The sequence below is a fragment of the Capricornis sumatraensis genome, chromosome 22 (genome assembly GCF_032405125.1).
Source record: "Capricornis sumatraensis isolate serow.1 chromosome 22, serow.2, whole genome shotgun sequence".
In the NCBI taxonomy this organism is placed as follows: domain Eukaryota; kingdom Metazoa; phylum Chordata; class Mammalia; order Artiodactyla; family Bovidae; genus Capricornis; species Capricornis sumatraensis.
The window spans coordinates 30,393,492-30,418,006 of NC_091090.1; the positions used below are offsets into that span (position 1 = coordinate 30,393,492).

Genomic DNA, 24,515 nt, shown 5'->3' on the forward strand with positions numbered 1-24,515 from the left:
TTGCATTGGTGTGGTGCATATGTTTCAATGTATGAACCGAAATTGATACAGTACTTTCAGCTAAAGTCTAGGGTTTGCTTATATGTCACACACACACACACACACACACACACACACACACACACACACACACACACATAGGCTTTCCCGGTAGCTCAGAGGTAAAAGAATCTGCCTACAATGTAGGAGCCACAGAGGATGGGGGTTCAGTCCCTGGGTGGGGAAGATCCCCTGGAGGAGGGCATGGCAACCTACTCCAGTATTCTTGCCTGGAGAATCCCATGGACACAGGAGCCTGGTGGGCTACAGTCCATGGGGTCTCAGAGTCAGACACAACTGAAGTGACTTAGCGCACAGGCACACACACACACACGCACATGTCATTAAAATAGGGTACTGTGTGTGCATGTTTATGACAACAGTGAAATATCCCAAACTGAACCATTGTCCCTCCTGCTCCATGCCACTCTTTCAATATCATTGTACTCACTCTGTTGCTACCCCCACATGTCTTCATCCAGCACATCCATTTGATTATGCCTATTAATATATTCCCCACCTTTCCTTTGCCTCTGTCTTGCTTGTTATTCAAGCCCGTCTTTTTTTGTAAGTAAAATTAATATTCTGGGCTCTGGATTTATTCTTCTTAGATTCAAATACTGACTGCCACTTAGTGGCTGTGTGTTAGGGAAATTTTGCTATGGAGGTGTACCTTCCAAGAGAGACTGTTAAAGGGACTTGCCACTTAAAGATCTGCTGTAAGGGCAGAAAAATTTAAGGGGTCTAAGTTGATCTCTTCTACTGTCAGAAAGAGAAGGTTCATTTAATAGGAGAAGCTCTTATTTTATATTCTTAAAGAAGTAGACTTTGTAATAAATAGCAGGAAAAGGCTTAGGTTCATTAAAGGCAAAGGGAAAACCCTCAAAAGTAAGAAGAACTGTGTCAGAAAGAAACAAAAAAGCCAGTATTAACAATAACTTTTTCTTCATGAAGGCTGAGGATGTTTCTTCATTCCTTTGACAATTTTTTTTCCTCTGAAAATATAAATTGCAACATTCATTTCTTTTTTATTCACATACAGTTTTGAACTTGCTGATCAGTAAGAACTTGTTTAAAAGAGGGGGGAGGGGCTCTTCCTTCCCAGAAGGCTTGGTCTCCTGTTCAAATCGTTTTACAGCTATTTATCAGTCTTCTCCACACCTTGGCAAAGTCCAACTTTAGGAGCTGAAGGACACTAAAGCCTGAAGAAAAGACAAGCTGAGCCAATACCTATAAAAGACTTGAGGAAATTTCTGTGTGTATCTCCAACAGTAATATTCAGCTGGTGCCCTCCCCTTGAAACATCACTCCCAACTCCGTGGCTTCCCAGGCGGCTCAGCGGTCAAGAATCTGCCTGCCAAAGCAGAAGATGCAGGAGATGGCAGTTTGATCCCTGGGTCATAAAGATCCCCTAGAGAAGGCAACTCACTCCAGTATTCTTGCCTGGGAAATCCCACAGCAAAGGAGTCTGGTGGGCTGCAGCCCTGTGGTCACAAAAGAACTGGACTTAACAGCTAAAGAGCAACAACAACCCTCCTCCATATTTGATAACAAAAATAGTGACAACAGAGATTTTCACTTTAAATGTAGCTTTAAACATCTTTACTTCAAAACACAGTAAGTACTAGAACTTAAGAAAGGCCCATATGTTTACTTGGAGTTTCCTTGTGACAAATCATTGCTGCCCACATCAAGTACTTCCCCAAAGATAACACTAGAGGAAATCCCCCAGACATTTTAGCTGTCCATTTCTCTTTCTCCCTCTATCGCTCTTTGAAAGGGGTGGGGGAGAATTTATACCTAATGAGAACGACCTACTCTTCAAGAAGGACAGCTTTCTTGAACAACATACCTGTAAGAAGCCTGAGCAGAGGCAGCGGAGGTGCTGACATTCACTTCTTGTAACAGAGAGTTAGCTTCTTGGGGGACACTTGTATCACAACTCCTTAAATGAGTTAGAGAGGTCTTTGGAGAAGAATCAGGACAATTCTCAGGGTGATCTGAAGTTGAGCAGATGGTCAAAGATGCACCAGTACCCCAAAGGCTAAAATAAGGAAAAAGGGTCCCACAGAAGGTGATGCCAGTAAAAGAATAGATGTGGGACCCGTCGGCCATGTTATAAAAGGACAGGTTCCCAGCTTCCCAGTCCAGGAAAACTCCTATCCTGTGGGGCTGCTGCCTAAGTGATGGAGAGTTTTTCTGGGAGTTGGGAAATATGACTTTTCCTTCCTCGTGTACCAAAACCCAAAAATTCCTCTCTGGAGTTTCTACAAACCAGCCCTCTCTCTTCGCTGTCTCTGAGCAAATGCCCAGAACGCATCGAGTTGCAGATCCAGCTTCTGTCCTCGTTTTTACTTCTACCTCCCAGTATTGTCTGTTCGTGTCTCTCTGGGTGAAGGACTTCTCACCCAGAACACTGAAGATGACTTCAGAATCCCTTTGCTCTTCATGTGTTGAGGCATCACCGTTCTGGGAAACATTATTTTTTAAAGAAACGTGTTGCTTGTTCTCAGATAAGACGAGGTTGGGGTGAGCTGTTTTCGGATCCAGAGTGAAAGCCGCTGCAGGTATGGAGAGGAAAATAAAGGTCATTCCACAGTGGAGACTGGTTGGCTTTAGGAAAGATGCAAATTATGGGAAAAGGAGGATGGATAAAAACGAGAAAAATGGAAGGTTAGGTAAAACAACATATGTTCTATCCTGTGTTCATCCACAGGAGACATGTGATGTGTAGATCATAGAAGGCCAGAATGAATAGGACCTTGGGTAGCCATGTGTTCTAAACAGGGTGAGAACACTTAACTAAGAAGTCTGTCTCATCTGAAAATCCCCAGGGTCATGTCTTTCAAGTTGGGGCTTCTCTAACCTCCTGCTAATGCCAGTTGCTTTACTGCTTGCTCTTAATAATTAAGACATGTCTCATTTCCAATCACAATGTACTCACTTTCATTTAAGTTTCCTTGGGGTCATTTTTCTGTGAGATTAGGTGATAACCAAGCCATCTATAGTACTTCTCTTACACTCTTATTATACTTTTAATGGTTGAAATCTCAGGCTCTGTGGTCAGAAAGATCTGAATTTGATAATTACTCTGCCTTTAGTACTGGCGATCTTGAAGTTACTTTGCTTCTCTCGGCCCCACTTTAATCTCATGAAGGTGTACATAATTATGATGCCTCAGCACAGAGTTACTGTGAGAAGACAATGAGATAATATGCAGAGAACTTAGTACTATATTTTGTCCATGATGAACACTTGGTAAATTTTAGCTTCTGATGATTATAGTAACACTATAGTAATAGTAGCAATAGTATAAATACTAGTAGTAATGAATCTGCTTCTGGTCAAATCAAACATCTTCAATAATTAAAATTTTTCTCATAAGAATGTGTATGGGAATGATTAGAATATATTTTAATTTTTGGAGGATTAAATTAACTAGGCAATGTTTGTGGATACAGGGATATTCAGAGTGAATAGCAAGCAAGCAGTAGAAATAGAGAGTTGTGGTTCTGGGAAGATTCTAAGATGGTCAGGGCCCATTTTCCACTTGCACTGAGATGCAACAAGCCCTTCTCTGTCTCAGACGGAGTATTCAGCAGGCTTCCTTCTGATTGAACTGCTCTCTTTGACATGAATAGATCAATAGCAGCACTTAAGTCTCAGAATAAATATAAATTCCTCAAGGGAATTCCTTGAATCCACCATTTTTTCTTCATGGCAATCTCTTATTCCTCACAATGCATCACAGTTTGTACATGCACTTTCCATAAAGTCAGAGACCAAATCCACTTTAGTTACTAGGCACTAAATAAATAGTTGTATAATTTAATGCTGAATGAGTGAATGATGTCAGAAAGGTAAGAAATCTAGTAACATTTCTGCGTTAGATTGAGGTGAAAGCCATGAAATGAATAACCAGTTAAGTATTGTTGGGAGTTTATACAAATAGTTTCTCAACTGTATAGAAGAGATTAAGTGAGACAAATAATAGTAAAGTAACTCACCTGCTTTGAATTGTTCCTTCCTCCAGTCTAAAAAGGAAAAAAAAAATCAGATGGAAGAATATGCCTAGTGCATGTCCTCTGAGCTAGTGAGAAGCTTCTCCCTTTATCCCCTTGTGTTTTTTTGGACTCCTAGATTCAAAGTAAAATCTCCAGAGGATAGCTTCTGTCTGAAAAATGCTCTGAAAATGCCTCATGAAATCCCAAAGTTCCTGAAGCCCCAAGACAATATCAGTTACTCACCAGCATATAATTCAGCTTTTCTCCAGTCTGAAATAAAACAAAGGCATTAGATTCTCCCATTTACAGGAATGTCACTTCAGGAAGTGAAAATCTGAGGGCTTACCATAGTACAGTATATTTGTGCTTATGATCTCAATGATAATTCTGATGTACCTATCTTCTTTTACATCTCCAGTTTTATTTCTCACATTTTTCACATTCTACATCTATGATAAAATATGCAAGTTCATTTTTTTTTTTTTTTGGTTGGGGAGAAAGAAAAGGTAGGCTTAAGTTTTGAGAATATATTGGAAAGCCTAAAATTTTGTGTGCTGCCTTGATACCCTTGAGCTTCGCAGGGTTCCAAATGCCTAACAGTTCTGCTCCAGCTCAGATGGTAAAGAATCTGCCTATAGTGCAGGAGACCCAGGTTTGATCTCTGGATCAGAAAGATCCTCTGGAGAAGGAAATGGCAACCAACTCCAGCATTCTTGCCTGGGAAATCCTGTGGACAGCGGAGCCTGGCCGGCTACAGTCCATGGGATCACAAAGAGTCAGACACAACTTAGTGACTAAACAACAAAGGACAACCTGCTCTCACAACATAGGTCCTCTGCTGCTGCTGCTGCTAAGTCGCTTCAGTCTTGTCCGACTCTGTGCAACCCCAGAGACGGCAGCCCACCAGGCTCCCCTGTCCCTGGGATTCTCCAGGCAAGAACACTGGAGAGGGTTGCCATTTCCTTCTCCAATGCATGAAAGTGAAAAGTGAAAGTGAAGTCACTCAGTCGTGCCCGACTTCTCGACCTCATGGACTGCAGCCTACCAGGCTCCTCCATCCATGGGATTTTCCAGGCAAGAGTACTAGAGTGGGTTGCCACTGCCTTCTCCAGATAGGTCCTCTAGCCATCAGGAAAGTCTCCCCTCTCAGCTAATTTCTCTGTTGGCCAAAACAGCTGAACCTCACCTGATTTTCAATCTAATAAATTTCACCTCCCTGTCAGCCTGCACAATTAATTAAACAAGCCAGTTACATACTTCCACAGAAACAGGGTCACCTCATCCTCTTGTTACTACAAAACCTGCCTCCCACAGACCTTGTTCTATTCGTTCTGCTCTCAACTGCAACCTCCACGTGCTCCAGCATGGCACATGGTGTCTTTCTCTCCCAGGATGAGAATATATATGTGAGGATATATGTGTTTAAAAAATTGCTGTTATTTGTCTAGTGTTGGATATCATGTGGTTGACCATTTTATACCGTTTAGGGTAGTGGGTCCCTCTCTCACTAACAAGGTAAATAGAAGGCAACTGGAAGAAAAGGGCCAATGAGAGGGTTTCCCCAACTATAACAACAGCATAACTCACCTTGCTGATATAATTCTTTCCTTCTGGCTGAAAAGGAATAATAGTCTGTGAGATGCCAGACATAGAGCATACAGTAAGGACTCTATCTCCTACTTTAGAGCAATGAAGATGGAAAACTTACCAAGCTCTCTCTCAAATGATTCTAAAAAGGAAAAAAAAAATGGGTTTAACAGAAAATATTTTTTAGACTATGTTACTAGGCCCAGATTCTAAATGCTACTTCCATGTATCCAGAACAAAAAAAAACCTTTGAGAATTATCATTATGACTATTAAAAAAAATAAGCTCTATTTTATGCCTATACCAGTGATCTTTCCCTCTCCAATGGACTCAATTATAATATATTTTTTCTCAGGAAGTTCTTGAGCTCCGTGTTTTGTTGGAGGTCTTGGGGCTCTGACTCATTCTTACACATATCTCTGCATTCCCCAAAGATGCCATCCGCATGCACAGCCATGTTAACAAATCTGTAAAGTCACATATCCCCACCAAGTCTGATGCCCAGTTTTACCTTTAGATTTACTTTCTTTCTCCTTTTCTTCCTTGACTTTTGATAGTTTCTTCTTTCCCTGTCGTTCTTTCCAGGCCAAATACACAATAGCACCAGCTGAAATCCCAAGTATCACCAAAGTCACAGCAAATGCTGCCTTCCAAGGAGAGGGCCTGGGGAAGAAGGATTCTGACACAGGATCCCCAAAACCTGGTTAAAAACATACATCAAGCAAGCCTATCCCATCCCATGTGCTAACTGTCACTTCCTTGTATGTGTGAGTGTGTTTAGACACTCAGTCATGTCTGACTCTTTGCAACCCTATGGTCTGGAGCCCCGAGGCTCCCCTGTCCATGGGATTTCTCAGGCAAGAATACTAGAGTGGGTTGCCATTTCCTCCCTCCAGTGAATCTTCCCAATCCAGGGATCAAACACACATCTCCTGTGTCTCCGATTTGCAGGTGATTTTTTACCCACTGAACCATCAGGGAAGCCCGTATCCCTTCCTTACTCCTCTCCTATCTCCCAAATGAGCAGCACTGACCTGGGATAAAAATGGTTTCCACTTGCTCTTGTCCAAAGAAGGGGTTCTTCATGGAACAGGACACTTGTGTCTTTGAGCTGTCTCTCACAATGAGGGATGCCTCAATCTGAAACAAGCCGTCATCATCTTGTGTCTCGTCCTCCGAGACAGATGGGATCTTCTCTCCCTTCACATCTTCCCACTGCACTTCAGGCTGGGGAAACCATCCCTTGCCTGTGCACTTCAACCTTATTCCTCCATCTTCTGGACCCACCAAGAAAACGCGAGGACCAGAACCTAGACCTGGAGAGGAAAGTCATTCATCTGAGACTTGGAGAGATTTTTTCCAGATGTCCCTCACATTTCACAGCTACACCAGTGAAGAAAGATGGACAAAGCACCATAGTTCTCAGCGGATGGAAAGGGGTTCTTTTCTTTTCCCATGAGATCAATAGTTATCTGAAGTTTAAAAGGTAAAAGAGCACTGAAGCTGATTCTGCGACTTGTACCAACGTCTGGCCTATCTCCTCTACACAAGCGTATCTGCAATTGGCCATAGAAGGATAATAGGGAAGGAGCAGAGTAAAATCTGTCGATGTTAAATTCTTTCAGAAAAAAAAAATTACTGTATCTATATCACATGTCTATTTCATCTGCTGCCTAAATTGAGGCTTCTCATAGTCACTTCCTTAAGTAACTTCCTTTTCCAAATTTTCTTTCTTCCTCTGTGTAAAGCTTACCTAAAAGATGAAGGTAACAAGGTAAAGTGAGTCCATGAAAGAGTCAAGATGCTTTAACTTTTCCACTCTCACTCCTTTCTCGCCCTTCCACTCCTCCTCCTCTTCTTCAGCTCTGCATGGGCTGGGTCTACTAGCAGATTCACATAACCGACACCCGTGTTAAAATGTAACACTACCAGAATACTAGATGAATCCACCATGTCTTTGAGAGTGATGACTGTTCTGACTTCTAAGACTATGTATTATTTGTCTTTATAAAACTTGATATCGTAAATATGGCTCCACCATGTCTGGCTCAGTCCTATTCAACAAACTGCTTCTAAAAGATTGGACTTGTCTTCATACCCAGAAGTCAATAAACTAACAGGAAAGGTACTGAAAAATGATGTCGTTTGCATGAGGTTATTTCCATAACTATGAAAGCTTTGGCCTCTTACTGGGAGGATATTAAAGTGAGATCACAGTAACACGGCTCAGGAGAGTTTGTCGCTCTTTCCTTCAAGACCTAATGGATTAGACTTTTCCACTAAAGTTATACACAAAGAAGAGGAGAAAATGAGTGTATAGATAGTTTGACAAGTAGTATTAAATGAGAGTATTAATTTAAGGTAAATCTAACATATTCAAAGAATGAGGAAAACTTTACAACTAGAAAAACAATACATTTGTCTTGGAAGAGAGTATAAAGCTTTAGAAATGGAAATACCAAAGAAATAGACAGATAAATCATTATAACCAGATAGAAAATTTAGACTTATGCTAGTTACCCATAAGAAGTTTATGGGAAGCAATGTACTGAACATCTGGTGGAGATTTCCTACACTGTTCACTATTGGTATGGAGATTAGTGAATAGATACATTACAAAAAAGTATTTTGAACTTATCATGAAATTTTATACCAAAAATATGTTTCTATAGATGTGAGATCTAAATGTAAAAAGCAAAACAGACAAACAAAAAAGAGATAGAAATGAATTACTACGACTACATTCAATGAACTACATACATAGGAAGACCTCAAACAATGGTGAACAAAAGACAAAAAACCACAATAAAGCAGACATAAAAGAGTCCATGCATATGAAATTAAAAAACAAGCACAACGAAGCAGCAACTCAATCTACTCTGTCAAACCCTCATTTCCCCCAAACAGTGCCTTCGGGACTGGACCGCTAACACTTCCAGTTAAGCCTCTGTCCATGACAGGAGCCAACTGGGATCCTCATCTATGGGAGGAACGGTACATTTTGCTAATCATGGTGCTTTACCTCAAAATATGTGAGGAGAGACATAGAGGGAAATAAATGATCTATTTTTATGATAGATATTTATGGAAATCATTTGTTTTTTAAAGTACATCACAATAAATGCATAAACAGATTAAGAGGATTTGAGGTTAAATTCAGTGCCTAGGATGTTGACACCTCCAAGGATACCTACTTGTTGCCTCTTGTTCACCATCCTCCTCCCCTAATCACATACAGAACACTTACAGTGATCTGTATTTTCTGATAATTACTCACCTATCACCTTTAGCTCCAAAACGGCTTCTTCGAAATCAGTTCCTTTTTTAAAAAAGCACTTGTACATTCCATTGTCTGAGACCCGGAGGCTGTGGATTCTCACAGCTACTCTTCCCTCTGTGATGTAGTCTTTCACCAGCTCGGCTCTCCCTTTGAAATCGACTACTTGTTCTCCCACCTGCTCCATTCCATTCTGATACACAAACACAGCCTCTGAGAACTGGTTGCGAAACCACCGGATCTCCATATTCTCCACGTTCATGGCTGGGTGCACACGACAGGGCAGCACCGTGTCTGCACCCAGCATGGCCACGATGGGTTCCGAGGGGCCAATTACCAAAAAGGAATCTGTGGAATGGAGTCACAAGTGAGAAGAATATTGCAATACCCTGCCTGTGCCTTTTAGAGCACAGCATCATCACACGTCCCAGAGACCCATGGGCATTCTCTCTCTCATTAACACAGCAATAATTTGTCACACATATTCAGGCTGAAGACGGCACTGAACAAGACAAGGAAGATTTCCACCCTTGTGGAGCTCAGTCAACAGAGCGATTGCATATTAAACAGATAATTTTTAAATTGCAATGGTAGTAGATTCAATGAAAGAAGATGGAGTGCAGGAAAATCATGAAGCTAGAGTTTTGGCAGATTTTGGGCATCGGAAATGCATTCCTCCAGAAATTGAGATCCAAATGAATTAGAAGGCAACAGAAAAGAAATTCTACCTGGTCCTCACCTCTAAAATAATAGTGATTTATCTGCCCTTGTGTATGGGCAAATGCATTATTGTATCAAAGTAAAAGATTTGGAATTAACCTAGGTCTATAGGAGACACAGCAGAGTGGTTTAATGATGCTACTCAGAGGGTAGGAGAATCCAGGTATATAAAATATAAAGTATTCTTACCTGAGCCCCTCATGGACATCTGGAAAAGCAGGACCAGAAAGAGGTCTCTAAGTAGAGAGAAGTCCGGGGAACACACCATCTTTTTCAGAGTAGAGAACAGTATGACATTGAGAGTGTCCTGAAAATAGCTGGAGTAAAGATAAAAATGGGACCCACAAGGTAAAAAAGATTACAGCTAAGTGGTTCACAGGACTTCTAAGAAATGGCCTCCTGAAACCCTAGTGTCTCTCTCAGGGACCGTCAGGGAAGCCTTTGATGTTCACAAAAGAGGGCCTTTTGTTTCCCCTTTTCCCAGAAAACAGTGTTTATTTCCACCGCCATGCTCTGATGTGATAAATCTGACCACAGTCTCTCTAAACCCCTCTGAAGAAGAACACTTTATCCGAGGGATGGAAAGACAGAGAAAAGGCAGTGAGCAGCCACTGAGAGAGATGGCTTGAGCATAAACATTGCTCTGGCCTCGACAGATTTTCTCACCATACATTCCTATATGATGAAAGAGCAGATACAAATTGGCTTGTCCTCTGTCTACCCCCAGGGTCTTTGACCAGATTCTCTCACTTCCCTCCCTCTCGCTCATCACCAAGAAAATGTGCTACTCACACAGACTTTTCACATCTTCTAAGTTCTTCTTAGAGGGATGAAGGCGTCCTGGAAGTTCTCACTGACGCTGCCGCAGGCATCAGGAATACATGCTCTGTCGTTCCTCCAGGTTCCCCTCTGTGGGCTGCCTGCCGGTGTCTCCCGTGATGCTTGCTCCAAGACGCCAAGGGAAGACCAGACTTTAGAGACCTTGGGGTCCTGAAGGAAGCCTTAGGTTTTTTTTTTAAGGGTTTCAGAAAACTAGAAGAAAGATGGCCTCTGCTCGGGAAACTCAGCAGTGCAATTCTTCTCTATCTTGGCAACGTATTCAAAACTGAAAGCCAAATAAGATAAGAAAAGAGAACTTTGACTTGGTATGGATAATAAATCCACCTAATAACTACACACTTCCAAGGAAAGGATCAAAACCCAGAGATTTCTTTTTCTCTGAGAGTGTATTTATCCAGGTTAATAAAACATAAATATTACAACTTGACTGGCTGAGTTAAAATCTTGGTAAGGTCACTTACAAGCTCATGGTTTTGATCAGGTTACATAAGCTCTCTGTGTGCCTCAGTTTTCTCATCTGAAAATGGGTTTATCATGAGGATTACATGAATTAATATACATAAACCACTTAGAAGAGGGTCAGAAACTTTTATGTTCTGCTGTGTGGCTACATAATTGATTTGTGTTTTGAAGATCCTTCAAATCCTACAAGTTCTAGAATAATTGCCTTTCTTGCCTAGAATGACAGACATTCTGAGTTAGAGTCTGAAAAAATTTTAAAAACTCTAAATTACATTTTTGATATTCTGGATCTAAGGTTGAACATCTCTATATGGATTGTAAGAGACATAGTGACAAGAAATAAACAACTATAAACCAGACACAGGGCTTCCCTGATGGCTCAGCTGGCAAAGAATCTGCCTGCAATGCAGGGGACCTGGGTTCAACCCCTGGGTTGGGATGATCCCCTGGAGAAGGGAAAGGCTACCCACTCCAGTATTCTGGTCTGAAGAATTCCGTGGACTCTATAGTCCACAGGTTCGCAAAGAGTCAGACACAACTGAGCAAATTTCACTTTCCCTTTCACAAACCAGACATAGTCTAACAAAGTTTTAAATATGGTAATATTAATTTTAAAATGAAAATAAAGTTCAGAGAGAAATCATTCGAAGAAATGAGATGACCCCTTCAAATAGTGACATTCATCATGAGTACATAACTTCCAAGGACTGTTTTGGAACTTAAAATAGTTTATAACCATAATTAATCAGAAACAAGCAGAACCATTCCAGAACATATAAATGAAGTTAGAGAGGTTTTAAATAATATAACAACTATGCCACATCAAATCTTTTACTTTTTGACTTGGTGAGATTTAACAATTTCTTTCAGTTTTTAATTAATAGAAATCCACTTCAGAAAATATGGATTAGTAGAATGACCCAGTATGACACCTAACTCCTTCCTCCACTGTGCTTAGAGTGCCAAGCCTCCCCCAGATCTGCCTATAAAATTAATACCAAAATACCTGCTTCTTCCAAGTATTCTCTTTGAAACTTGCTTAAATATCTAATCTCACTAGAGATTTGGATTTGCATTTCCTAAATAGGCAGGGGTCTGACATGAGTATAAATAATGCTATCATACATTTGGAATACGATTAAAATTTATGAAGTCACCGCTGCAGGAATACCATGCAGTCACCATGGAGGCAAACACTCTACTGGAAGAAGGTATCAGAAAAAGGAGGTTAAGTCAGCCCATGATTCCTCCATTTCTAGGTAACTAATGCCAGGACAGGCATGCGTGCTCAGTCTTGAAGTCGTGTCCAACTTTTGTGACCCCATGGACTGTAGCCCCCAGGCCTTTCTGTCCATGAGATTTCCCAGGCAAGGATATTGGAGTGGGTTGCCATTCCTCCTCCAGGGGACTTTCCCCACCCAGGGATCAAATCCAAGTCTCCTGAGTCTCCTGCATCGGCAGGAGGATACTTTACCACTGAGCCACCTAGGCAGCCCATACTGCCAGAACACATCTGCCAAATCTGCTATCTTTCACTTTACTCCAAGTCAGATAAAGAGTGGGAGTAAATAACTATGAGATGTAGCCCAGAAGTATTTGTACCTTTTCCCTGCTCCAAGCCCTTGTGTTCAACCTGCAACCTTCACTTTTCATATAAGAGAAGTTTTATGAGGAAAAAAAAGCCCACAAATTCTGATTCCTTGCTTGTCCAGAATTTTCTTTTACACTTAATGCTAGTTTTGTTGCTTAGAAAATTCTAGTTTCTACTCAGGAAAGCGATGAAACACAATTTATATTTTAAAGTAGGACAGGGAAATTTAAGCACAAAATTCTATCTGTCTGTCTATTTGGGTCTCTTTCTTCCCCCTGTAATATGTAATATGCTTCTGCATTGTACATTAACAAGACCTCCTCAAAGGTGAGAATGCTGGCTTGACTATAAAGATAGTTTTTTTTTTTTTTTCCTTATTCTAATACTAGCAATGTAACTTCCTAAAAGAACAGCATTCTTTCCTGACTCTGTAAGGAATCATGGAGACTTGCTACTTGCTTTGCACATGCTTACCTGGACTATCTCTGGTGAACTCTCATGTAAGATGCCAGTATGTCATTTTGACGACAATCTTTTGTCTTAAAAATATGTACGGTTGTACTTTCAACTTCTAACACGTGGGAGAGTTCTCAGAGCTTCTGAATCTGTCTCCTGAATTATAATCTTCAGTTGACTTGAATGAAATTCTCCCTTTGTTTTCTTGATTGTTAATTGAATTTCTGTTGAAAAAATATGAAGACTCTATTCAACTGTTTTCTAGCAATTAATATTGAATGACATGTATGATGGAATCTGATTTTTTTTTGGTACATAACAAATTTTTCTGGACCCTGGAAGCTTTGAGGTTTTGTGTCTGTTTAGCTGTTTGTTTGTAACTCTAAAACGTTATAAGAATTTATGTATAAATGACTCTTCTTCTGCAGTAGTCAGCTTTTGGTGAAGTACCCTTCCTTTTGATTCTTGCCCCTTATCTTTTCATCTTGGGAAACATTCTAGATGAATGTTGAATTATATTTCCTAATTTTTAAATCTTTTTGATTTAAAGTACCACATAATAACTTCCTTTTTCTAACCCAATATTTTGATCTTCAGCAGTGTCTACCCTGAGAGCTGACATCTCCATTTGTTTTCTATTTTAAGACAATTTTTCATTCCCAAGAATGCTGATTGTTTCTCTAATCCTTCATCTCCTGTGAATGAATCATGAAAAGTTTTTATATACATGTATTATTCTTTAGCTTTTTAAGTTAGAAAAACCTGAAAATTAGAAAAAAATTAAAATTATAGACAGAAACACCTTTATTTGCCCCACTCAGAAATACATATCCTATCATTATTTTGCTGTGTTTTTTCTATTTTTTGCAAACAAGCAAGATCATACTGTTCTCACTGTTTTAAAAACTGCTCTTTAAAATTAACAATGCCTTGTAGCTGTTTCCCTCTTTCTCCCTTTTCACCTTTCTCTCTTAAACACACAAATGCTGGTATGTATTCAATGTAATTCCCTCTAAATAGTCTTCACAGATTAATTGGCTCAAACAATTCTCTATTATTGGGAAAAATGCCTAAGTACGTATGTGAATTTTTAAAATTTATTTTTTTCTAACTGTTGGAAACGTATATTAGTCTAGCTATATTTTGAGATAGAATATATACACAAAGACATATCATACATTTCAAAGTAAAAAAAGAGGCAAATAATATTTTCAGATAGTTCCTTTTCTCCTTCAGTTTTCCCTTCCTGTTCTTTAGTGTTTCAGACCTAAACCATAAGGTAGGTGTCAGAGCCCAAATAAGACAGGATAGTTTTATGGAGGAGCACTGCCTAGAGTGGTGTGAAAGAATTTGAGTGGAAGGAGATGGGCCTGTATGAGGAAGGGAGACAGCCTCGAAAAAAATCGCAGAATATATGGTCCTATATTCAAACAGTGTAATATTATGTGGCAAGAAAAAATTTAAATGCACTGATACACACAATGCGGTTGAGCCTCAAAAAAACATTTTGTTTAGCCAAAAAAACAAGCACAAAAGGTGTATACTGTATGACTCCATTTTTGGTGAAGTTTCTAAGAGTAGGCAAGATTAAGCTATCATGATTTATATTAGAATACTGTTTTTTCCCCCCATTTGGAAAGGATTGATGGATAGTGGACATGAGGAGAATTTCAAGAGACAAAAATGTTCCATTGTTCAATGAGGTGGTAGTTACATGAGTGTAATCATTTGTGAAACCTCATTGAAATGCATGTTCTAAAGCCATGCATTCCATTGTACGCAAATTATATCTCAGCACATCTGATTTCTTAAAAAAGGCAAAGGTACCTCACTATCAGAGGAACCAGAGATCAAATTGCCAACATCTGCTGGATCATGGAAAAAGCAAGAGAGTTCCAGAAAAACATCTATTTCTGTTTTATTGACTATGCCAAAGCCTTTTACTCTGTGGATCACAATAAACTATGGAAAATTCTGAAAGAGATGGGAATACCAGACCACCTGACCTGCCTCTTGAGAAACTGGTATGCAGGTCAGGAAGCAACAGTTAGAACTGGACATGGAACAACAGACTGGTTCCAAATAGGAAAAGGAGTACGTCAAGGCTGTACACTGTTACCCTGTTTATTTAATTTCTATGCAGAGTACATTATGAGAAACGCTGGGCTGGAAGAAGCACAAGGTGGAATCAAGATTGCTGGGAGAAATATCAATAACCTCAGATATGCAGATGACACCACCCTTATGGCAGAAAGTGAAGAGGAACTAAAAAGCCTCTTGATGAAAGTGAAAGAGGAGAGTGAAAAGGTTGGCTTAAAGCTCAACATTCAGAAAATGAAGATCATGGCATCTGGCCCCATCACTTCATGGGAAACAGATGGTGAAACAGTGGAAACAGTGTCAGACTTTTATTTCTTTGGGCTCCAAAATCACTGTAGATGGTGACTGCAGCCATGAAATTAAAAGACGCTTACTCCTTGGAAGGAAAGTTATGACCAAACTCGACAGCATATTGAAAAGCAGAGACATTACTTTGTCAACAAAGGTCCGTCTAGTCAAGGCTATGGTTTTTCCAGTGGTCATGTATGGATGTGAGAGTTGGACTGTGAGGAAAGCTGAGTGCCAAAGAACTGATGCTTTTTGTGCTGGAGAAGACTCTTGAGAGTCCCTTGGACTGCAAGGAGATCCAACCAGTCCATTTTAAAGGAGATCAGTCCTGGGTGTTCTTTGGAAGGAATGATGCTAAAGCTGAAACTCCAGTACTTTGGCCACCTCATGAGAAGAGTTGACTCATTGGAAAGACTCTGATGCTGGGAGGGATTGGGGGCAGGAGGAAAAGGGGACGACAGAGGATGAGATGGCTGGATGGCATCACTCACTCAATGGATATGAGTTTGAGTGAACTCTGGGAGTTGGTGATGGACAGGGAAGCCTGGTGTGCTGCGATTCGTGGGTTCGCAAAGAGTCGGACACGACTGAGTGACTGAACTGAACTGATCTCCAGAGAATATTTATTTAGGATTTTGGTATTCATTTGTTCAGACTTACATATTAATATTTATGCAATTGCCTCTGTTGTCCCTGATTATCTGTAAATCTGTGTGACCCGAAAAAAAATGAATTAAGCTTGGAAATACTGTGAAATGGGAAGAAAACTCTGTGTGAGTATTTTGTATCTGGCACTCGATTACTGTGTTTTTACATCTATTCTATGTTGGGGAACTCTAAGGTTTTTTGGAAACAGAGCCCTAATATTCTCAGAGCACAGAGTCCTCCATTCCTGATGTCTTATTGTCCCCCATGCAGTTCTGCACATGGCTTCCAATGTCAGCTACGGTGTGGTAGGAGGAAGTGTGCTGCTATTGGGTTTATTCTCTGAATCATCTAAATTTGTGAATCAAGCATTTGGATGACCCACTGACAGATATTGTACAGGAAGATGATTCTTTCTCCCCAGCTAATGCAATTTCTGTTCTTTGCAGATGGGAGCAGGGAGCCATAATGAACACTGTCGATCAAAGCAACTTTAGTTTCTATCATTCTATGGCTCAGCCCAGTCCAAAGTCCTCTGGGATGAACTATTACTTCCTCTTTCAAAGTTAGTAGTAGTGCTGGAAGCAGGCTGAGAGTTTCTCTTTAAACCCATTCCAGAAGAGGCATTCAAATGCCCATTCTTCTTGGCAGACTTATTTGTCCTCCTTACTAAGAATAGTCTCTTAATCGAGGAATGGGTTATAAACCTGCCGTTTTCATCGTCTGCACCCACACCCTTGGATGCTGACCACGAGAACAACCAGGTGCAAATTGTGTCTGGAGCCAGATCGTGCACTAAGGAGACAGGAGCTTGGTCCAGAAACCCCCCCTGGCTCAACCTGGATGGTGAGAAAAACGCATGTGGGGATGTGCAGGTGTGTCTGTGGGACATGTGGGTCCTGAAAAAAGAAGGGCTTGAGCTCTGGGCTCCTGTGGTGAGAAAACTCCCTTCCCTTTCAGGAATTAAGCTACAAGAGTGTTTGTGGTCAAAATAAATTAATATATGAATGACTGAACAAGTGAAGGGAGAGGAGAAAGAGTTTGACTGAGGAAAGTGGATGAATTTTGTGTCTGACTTCATTTCTCAACGTTGAACTCAAGGTTTTCAATTTCAAGAGAGCCCTGGCGAGGTGGTGAATCCATAGATAAGCAAGCAAGCCCACAGGACACGAGAGAACAGTTTACCGTTTCCTTCACCTGCTGGGGAAACGGTTTTCAGAAAAACAAAAGAGGGAAGGAGAAAAAAAAAAAAAAAAACCCTATGGGAGCGGTTGGGAGTTGGTGGTGTTTGTCTCAAGGTCTATAAGGGAAAACAGCCAAAATCCTGTGTATAAAAGTAAGTCTTTGCACATGGGATTTTTTTTTTTTTTTCCTGAGAACTTTCGCTCGGCTGGCTTCTCACCACCTTCTCAACATCCTCAGAGTGAAAGTTTTGTGCTTCCAGTGTGCTCCATGTTCTGCTCTGAAGAAGATGGCAAGTTTTCCTGGCCTCTTTCCTGCTGGTGTTCTCCCTGCTCTCCTCTGGGTGTCCATGTGGGGCTCCCCAGGTCAGTGTTTTCCCTCATACCTTTCATTTGTTGGTTTGTTTTCAGTGGCTCTTCTTATACACTAGGTCCACCAGTCCCATCTCTGCACCCTCTCAAAGGTAGTTATACCTGGGAAAATTATGGCCCTGTCTGCTGCCAACAGAAGGCTTGACAAGTCAGGTGAAGGGTGGGAGCAATCTCCTTCACATCAACATCATTTGAGCAGACCTCATAAAAATCACAGCTATAATACTTATCTAAATCTTTACTGAGTATAAGTGATCTTAGTGATGTTTAAATTTGATGTAACTGTTTGTTAAAATATACTTTGTAAAGTTTACACTGCCAAGAAAACCCAAATTTGAAAACAAAGAATTTGGACTCAGGATCCCTGAGCTGGTTATAATCTTAGACAAACCGTTTATTCTTTCTGGGACATGAATCCGTCTTTCATAAAGTAAAAGGCACCCCTCAAGTTGAAATTTTCAGACTCCAGGTTTGAAGATAACCAGCCATGTGGTCTCAATAATGACATTTTCTGACACTGTCTCTTTAATTGGATATCAAAAAACACGAACAAGAAAAATACATTTGGGTCTCACATTAAGAAGTGCAGGTGGGTCTAACATCTCATCTCATCCCCTACTGCTTCCCCTAATCTGTCTCTGATTTTCATGCAGTGTCCGGGTTTTCTGTGATGGGACCAGCTCAGCCCATCAAGGTCTCACTAGGAGCAGATGTCACTCTGCCCTGCCAGTTGTCCCCCGAGCAGAGTGCAGCCCACATGCAGATCCGGTGGTACCGAACCCAGCTCTCCCCAGTGGTGCTCATGTACCAGAATGGGCAGGAACAAGACAGGGAGCAAATGCTGGAATACCGTGGTAGGACAGAGTTGGTGGATGACTCCATCGGCAGAGGGGCTGTCGCCCTGCTGATCCAACACATCCGTGCCTCTGATGATGGCCAATATTGGTGTCATTTTAATGATGGTCACATCTCCCGGGAAGCTGTTGTGGAGCTGTACGTGATAGGTATGTTAACTTAGCATATCTATGTTGAGAATGTCTGGATCCCTAGACTGGTGTTTCTTAGGATCTTCCATATGTTGCCTTGCATAATGTCAGCCTCCTAAACTGTACAATGAGGACAAAACCACATTCTCGGCTTTTAAACAGCAAAGGAGGCAATCTTTCTGTAGATATTTTGGTATCCAAAAAGATCTCAAAAGTTTATTAATTTGTATTAATTCAGATAGATACTGGTACCTGCAAATATTTTTTTACCCAGTCAGAAGAGAAAGAAAACTTGTGGAATTAAACTCACTTTTTCTTTGGTTGTCCCCGTGTTTTTTTCTTCTTGGAATGACCCAAAAGCTCTCTCAGTCCTAGTACAGTGCAAAAGCATTAAGTTGACTTCAGAATCAACTTAATATTGATTTCAGAATCAGAGGTAAGCCTAATGCTGACTGTGAGCAGTTCTGAACTCTGAGCTTCAGTTTACCTATCAGCCTAGTGATGGGCAATTAGACCTTTAGCCTCAGGGACTCCTGAGCCCCAAGGGACCACAGGCCTCAGGGACATGTCTTTTTTCCTCAGGCTTGGGCTCTGCCCCTCACGTTCGCATGATGGGGCCTGAGGATCACGGGATCCAAGTTTTGTGCTCCTCCGGTGGCTGGTTCCCCAAACCCTGGGTGCAGTGGAGAGACACAGCGGGAGAGAAGCTACTATCCCTCTCTGAATCTCAGACTCAAGATGGAGATGGGCTCTTCCATGTGGAGGCATCTCTTGTGGTCACAGACAGCTCTCTGGGCAACGTGACCTGCTCCATCCAGAACCCCGTCTCTGGCCAGGAGAAAGCGTCAGCCATCTTCCTTCCAGGTCAGTCAGGCACAAACCCCGAGGCAGAGCTGCGTGTGTTCCAGGCAGGGAGGAGTGAAGGAGGGCTGAAGGGAGCCTTGGAGAGAGGGCGGGGCTTCCTCCAGGTCGGTCTCTCACTGTGTCTGCACATGCCTGTGTCAGAGCCCTTCTTCCCCAGAACGTCTCCATGGAAGACAGCCCTGGCTGGGACCCTCCCTGTGCTGGCGCTTCTCCTCCTCGGGATCAGCTACACTGGCTGGAGAGAACATAGAGCCAAAACCAGAGAAGCAGAGAAAAGGAAGGAAGCATCTCATGAAAGAGACAAGGTGGCGGAAGAAAAGGAAGAGGCACATTCGATCAAAAGTAAATCGGGCAGCAAGTCAAATCAGAGGTTCCTGGAAAAGCTGCAGATGTTGTGTGTGCAGGGTAGATGGGGAAAGAAAAAATTGTTGAAGAATCCTGAGGAAAACACAGGGTGCCAAGAATTCCGCGGACCTGGGAGTCCTATGCAAAGGAGAAAACCACTTGGGAAGTTAGGAGATCTGTGGGCAGTGGTCATAAACCTCCAATCCATACCACGCCCTTTCAAGCCTCTGTACCCCAACCTGTTTCTCTTTGCAGAAATGCCTTCCTTTATCTTCTCTTCCTTTTTTATCCTTCAAAAATAAGCTCCAGAAACACCTAAGAAATCAAACTCCCAGGAAGCATGCACTTCCCTTCCTGTGTGACTCCAGGATTCTTCCCACATAGCTTAGAGCTTGGCCTTTTACATTTGACAAAGATATTCGTTAATCTTTCTCACCTGCTTAACGAAGGGATCCTTAAGAGAAGGTCAAATTGAGTTCACTTAGCTACTCACTGGGCTCAGGAGCAACTAAAACTCAATTTGATGGATTTTCTATCTCTTTCTCTTTCAGGGAAGCTTGAAGAAGATCTCGGTGAGTCTTACTTCTTCTCATGCCCTGTGTAGAATTTGTACCCCTTTTCACACCTGTTCTGGGTCTCTCACTGAATATTGTTTCTTTCAGAACAACGAAAGGCATTATACAACAAAGGTAAGCAACTCAGTCATGTCAATTGATGTCCTGATGTCCAACAAGTTCTCAGTTCCCTATTCTCAGAGAAAAGACTAAAGGATTCATGATGATTAGTGGAAGAGAAGTTATGGAAAGGAAGACAAATTTGAGGTTGCAGATTAATGTCTCATCTTGTCTTTCCTATATTTGTTCTGTTTTAGACTGGAAGAAGGCCCTGATATATCCTGGTACGTAAACCTCTGGCCCTCATCTTGCCAAATGCCTCTGGTATTCTGAGCATAATAAGCAGAGTCATAAATATAAATACACGTACACACACTTGAAAGTTGTGAAATTTTTATTTGGTATCACTCTGTAGTATTTTGTATTTGGAGACTCAAATAACCAATTGTCTTCCAGAGCTGATAATGAAGGAGAAATAACTGCTGACTAGTCAGTTCCACTACATGACTGGGGTAGGATACAACATGAATGTGAATTGTTGGCCCTTCCCCTATGGAGAAGAGAATGATGGAACTCAGGGTGACTTTGAGGAGATTTGGGAAGAATAAAGAACATATTATGTCAGCATTTTTGCTCTGCAAAAAAAGTTTAAAATATCAGAAAATATATTTTATATTCAGAAAAGTATCTTAACTATGATTTTACTTATTTTACCTATTTGAAATACAGAAAGTAAAATTCAATATAGAGGGAGAAGATTTATGTATGAAAAAGTTGAAAAACAGTTTTTCAAAATATTTTAATATCTTCTGCATAAATATGTTTATCTGGAGGTAGGGGGAATTGGCTATTTTTGTACCTTCTGAAATCTGTGTCTATGTATTCTGTAGGTTTATAACTTATTTGTTTCTGTTTGTGTGTATGTGGAATATGGTATTAGATCTCAAAAACACACTAGGGCATTCCTTGAATATATATCTATGCAATTTTTATATGCCAGGCATGCTAGATGTTGGTGGCACAAGTTATTATCTCTGACCTTGTGGAACTTAAAGTCCACTGGGGGAAGGAAATTAGGGACCAGGCAACTACACACAGCCTGATGAGTGCTCTGATAAGAGAAGGTCAGAGGAACTCCTCCCAAGGATTAAAGCTGATTAAGCAGTTTTGTTAAGGGTTTTCTTTTATGAGATACTGAAAAATGCTCCTGTGTTTCTAAAGGAGTGAACAAAGTACTAAGGATAATTTTTGACACTTTTAATTCCAAATTTGTCAATTACAACTGGGAAGTTGGGTTGTTTTATATTTCTTGACCTCAGTGTCTTTATCTCTTTAGATAAAGAGACTGGAATACATGATCTCTGATGTCCTCCTTGACTCATATATTTATAGATTCCATACATCCGAGTACTACACTTCTGACAGGAGGCCAGTTTAGTGAGAGACCACAGAGCTGCTCCAGCCAAGAATTATGGATGGGTCCTTATCTGCCTATTGTCTCAAGACTCAATGAGAATACCCGATCTTCAAATAAAATCACAAGGCCTGTTATAAGAGAAGTGGCCACAGGCAGAAGCAGATGCAATTCTTTTTCCCATTAGGAATCTGTCTCTGGAGAAAAATATAAGCTATCTGATTACAATCTGGGTCAGAGTAATAATGGCTCATTTAAATGCTTTGGTCATAAACTTAAACTCTAAGGAGATCATAGGCCAGAAAAACTGTAAATAGATAGAGGGGTTTAGAGGAGGAATAGAATAGAATTAAATTAAAAATATATTTTATAGCTCTCATCATCAATGAGGAGGCCCACAGAGGTCTGGAGAGCACAGAAGAGCGGCATGTAGAGTGTCAGACCCTGCTCCTGGGGTCTCCAAACCTGGCTTAGGTTGGAGAACAGCCCCAGCTTCAGGCTGAATTATGTGATAGCTTCTAATCTGAGAGCACAGAATGCATACTACTTGTGCTGTAGTTTTTGGACACTACCAGAATTTGAGGAGTTTAGAGGAGGAAGGGAAAGTCACCATGAGAAGGTGATGAGTCAGCAAAGTCATCTTATCTCCTTTTCATCCCCTGGGTATACTTTTGTCTGGTTTCAATTCATGTTGCTCTTTTTCAGACTGGAGGAAAGAACAGTTTGAACATGGTAAGTGGTTCTTTATTTATCTTTTTGACCCCCCTTCTAACCTGCCCTCTGAGATTTCCTCTGAGACCCTGTTTATGTTTCCTAACATCCTTTCCTAGTTGAAAAGACAGGCACTACTGTTCTGGTAAAGGGAAGGAGGACATGGAAAGCATTCAATGTTAGCCTGAACTGACAACTGCTGCTAGGATTAGCTACTCTGGTCATGCTTCCCCTTTCAAATACTGACAAAGCTTCCCTGTCTGTGGGGTCCACTTGGTTCTGAAACAGAAATTAACATAGCCCCTCAGCTGAGGAGACCCCACACTAAGTAAAAAGGGCTCAAAATAACAATTCAGCTGTTCTTTGTAGAGAGGTCAGCTTACATGGACCCTGTGACTAACTGAGGAAAATAGGACTAATTTGCAAAGAACATGGCAGGAACATCGTTCTTCAGTGAACATTTCAAGATCCATGCACACACTGGCACTCTGTCAAAACACTGACCATGGCAAAGATAAGACAAGTAGCATAGAGTGGGTAGCAAGAACAAGTACCAAGAGAACACATCAAACCCCCTCCCACCCAGCTCCACCTCCCCCAACGCACACACCTTCAGAGGAGAGGTGTTCTTTTCACCACTCCTTACACATTCGCTCTGTTTTGTTGAAGTTTCCCCTGTACAATAGTTTTCTGAAATATGCAATCTTGGTTTTATCCTTTCCTTTTTATTTCTTCCAGTTCTTGTGATTGAAAATCATGAAAATGTTCATCAGAACAATTCTGACTTCAGAAGGGAACCTCAGGCAATATTATGTAAAAAGCAAGGAGGTGGCAATATTCTCAAACTTGATCAAGGATTCACTAAGGGGAGATATTACTGGGAGGTGGACATTGAGGACATTGATGAATGGACTCTAGGCATTTGTGAGGAGCCCACAGAAAGGAGTGGGTTACTCAGTGATCTAGAGAAGATGAAGTTCAATGTCTTAGAGAAGAGGGGATGTGAATACAGGGCTCTCACTTGTTCTCGCCAAGACATTTTCCAAAAAGAGCCTCTCCGAATTGAAAAGTGTCCACTAAAGATTGTGATTTTCTTGGATTATGAGGATAGTGACATTTCTTTCTATGACATGACTGATGAAACCCACATCTTCTCCTTCACCCATGCCAACTTCTCTGGGTCAGTCTATCCTTACTTCAAACTGAAATCCATGGAGTTCTCCCCATCTGCATGATATTGAGTGACTTAGAATAAGAACCTATAAATTGTGCAGATGGTAGCCCATTTTTTGTAAACCCAAGGATTCCAGTCTTGATGGGTGTCCTCAGGACCACCGATTATGAGGCCTCTTGGTTTAAGTCTCCATGAATCTGCATGACCAAAGTTTCCAGCCACATCAAGCAGTGTTTCTCAAACAATTTGCAGAGAAGAATCTTTTCCCCATCTTATGGTTGTTGTAAATGTTTTTTGCATTATATATTATATATCACAGGCATACTTTTCTGAATAAACTACTAGAAATGATGAAGTGAATGCAAAGACATATGAGTGGTAATTTTATTATTAAATGTCATACACCTAACATTTTCTATCAATTCACTCTAAATGTTGTAATACTTTCTTTCTATATTTGTTTCATGAAGAATTAGTAAGAAACAGTTTACAAATATGCACTGATCTATGGATCACACTTTTGGGGCTTCCCAGGTGGCACTAGTGGGAAAGAACCCACCTGTAATACAGGAGACTCAGGAGATGTGGATTTGACCCCTAAGTCAGGAGGATCCCTGGAGGAAGGCATGGCAACCTTCCCCAGTATTCTTACCTGGAGAATCCCATGGACAGAGGAGTCGGGCAGGCTACCATCCATGGGGTCAAAAAGAGCTGGACATGACTGAAGTGACTTAGCATACACACACACACATGGATCACACTTTAGTAGCACTGTTCAAACAAAAATTAGATGCACAAAAGCACTGAACAAAAATGACTGAAGAGTTTTATTTTCAAATGTTGAA

The 24,515-nt window shown here is 41.0% G+C and overlaps 2 protein-coding genes across 2 annotated transcripts; one reads left to right on the forward strand and one right to left on the reverse strand.

The window, feature by feature from the left end:
* Window positions 1-1,860: 1,860 nt before the first annotated feature.
* Window positions 1,861-9,895, reverse strand: LOC138097938 (butyrophilin subfamily 1 member A1-like). The gene is made up of 9 exons (XM_068994161.1): window positions 9,817-9,895; window positions 8,908-9,255; window positions 6,665-6,946; window positions 6,142-6,309; window positions 5,752-5,772; window positions 5,631-5,657; window positions 4,287-4,313; window positions 4,047-4,073; window positions 1,861-2,600 (listed from the first exon to the last, which is right to left on the reverse strand). The coding sequence occupies exons 1-9, from the start codon at window positions 9,893-9,895 to the stop codon at window positions 1,861-1,863; spliced, it is 1,719 nt and encodes a 572-aa protein (XP_068850262.1).
* Window positions 9,896-17,480: 7,585 nt separating this feature from the next.
* On the forward strand, window positions 17,481-23,731 carry LOC138069782 (butyrophilin-like protein 1). The gene is made up of 9 exons (XM_068961122.1): window positions 17,481-17,556; window positions 18,216-18,566; window positions 19,131-19,412; window positions 19,554-19,754; window positions 20,309-20,329; window positions 20,420-20,446; window positions 20,629-20,655; window positions 22,491-22,517; window positions 23,235-23,731. The coding sequence occupies exons 1-9, from the start codon at window positions 17,481-17,483 to the stop codon at window positions 23,729-23,731; spliced, it is 1,509 nt and encodes a 502-aa protein (XP_068817223.1).
* The last annotated feature ends 784 nt before the right edge of the window (window positions 23,732-24,515 follow it).

Excerpts from the sequence above, each read along its gene's own strand:
- LOC138097938 (XM_068994161.1), bottom strand. The coding sequence starts at position 9,895 with ATGGTGTGTTCCCCGGACTTCTCTCTACTTAGAGACCTCTTTCTGGTC. Across the intron at positions 6,947-8,907 it reads TTTGGAGCTAAAGGTGATAG|GTCTAGGTTCTGGTCCTCGC; the intron begins GTGAGTAATTAT and ends TTTCCTCTCCAG. Across the intron at positions 2,601-4,046 it reads GAAGGAACAATTCAAAGCAG|CGGCTTTCACTCTGGATCCG; the intron begins GTGAGTTACTTT and ends CCATACCTGCAG.
- LOC138069782 (XM_068961122.1), top strand. The coding sequence starts at position 17,481 with ATGGCAAGTTTTCCTGGCCTCTTTCCTGCTGGTGTTCTCCCTGCTCTC. Across the intron at positions 19,755-20,308 it reads AGAGGCACATTCGATCAAAA|GGAAGCTTGAAGAAGATCTC; the intron begins GTAAATCGGGCA and ends TTTCTCTTTCAG. Across the intron at positions 20,447-20,628 it reads AAAGGCATTATACAACAAAG|ACTGGAAGAAGGCCCTGATA; the intron begins GTAAGCAACTCA and ends GTTCTGTTTTAG.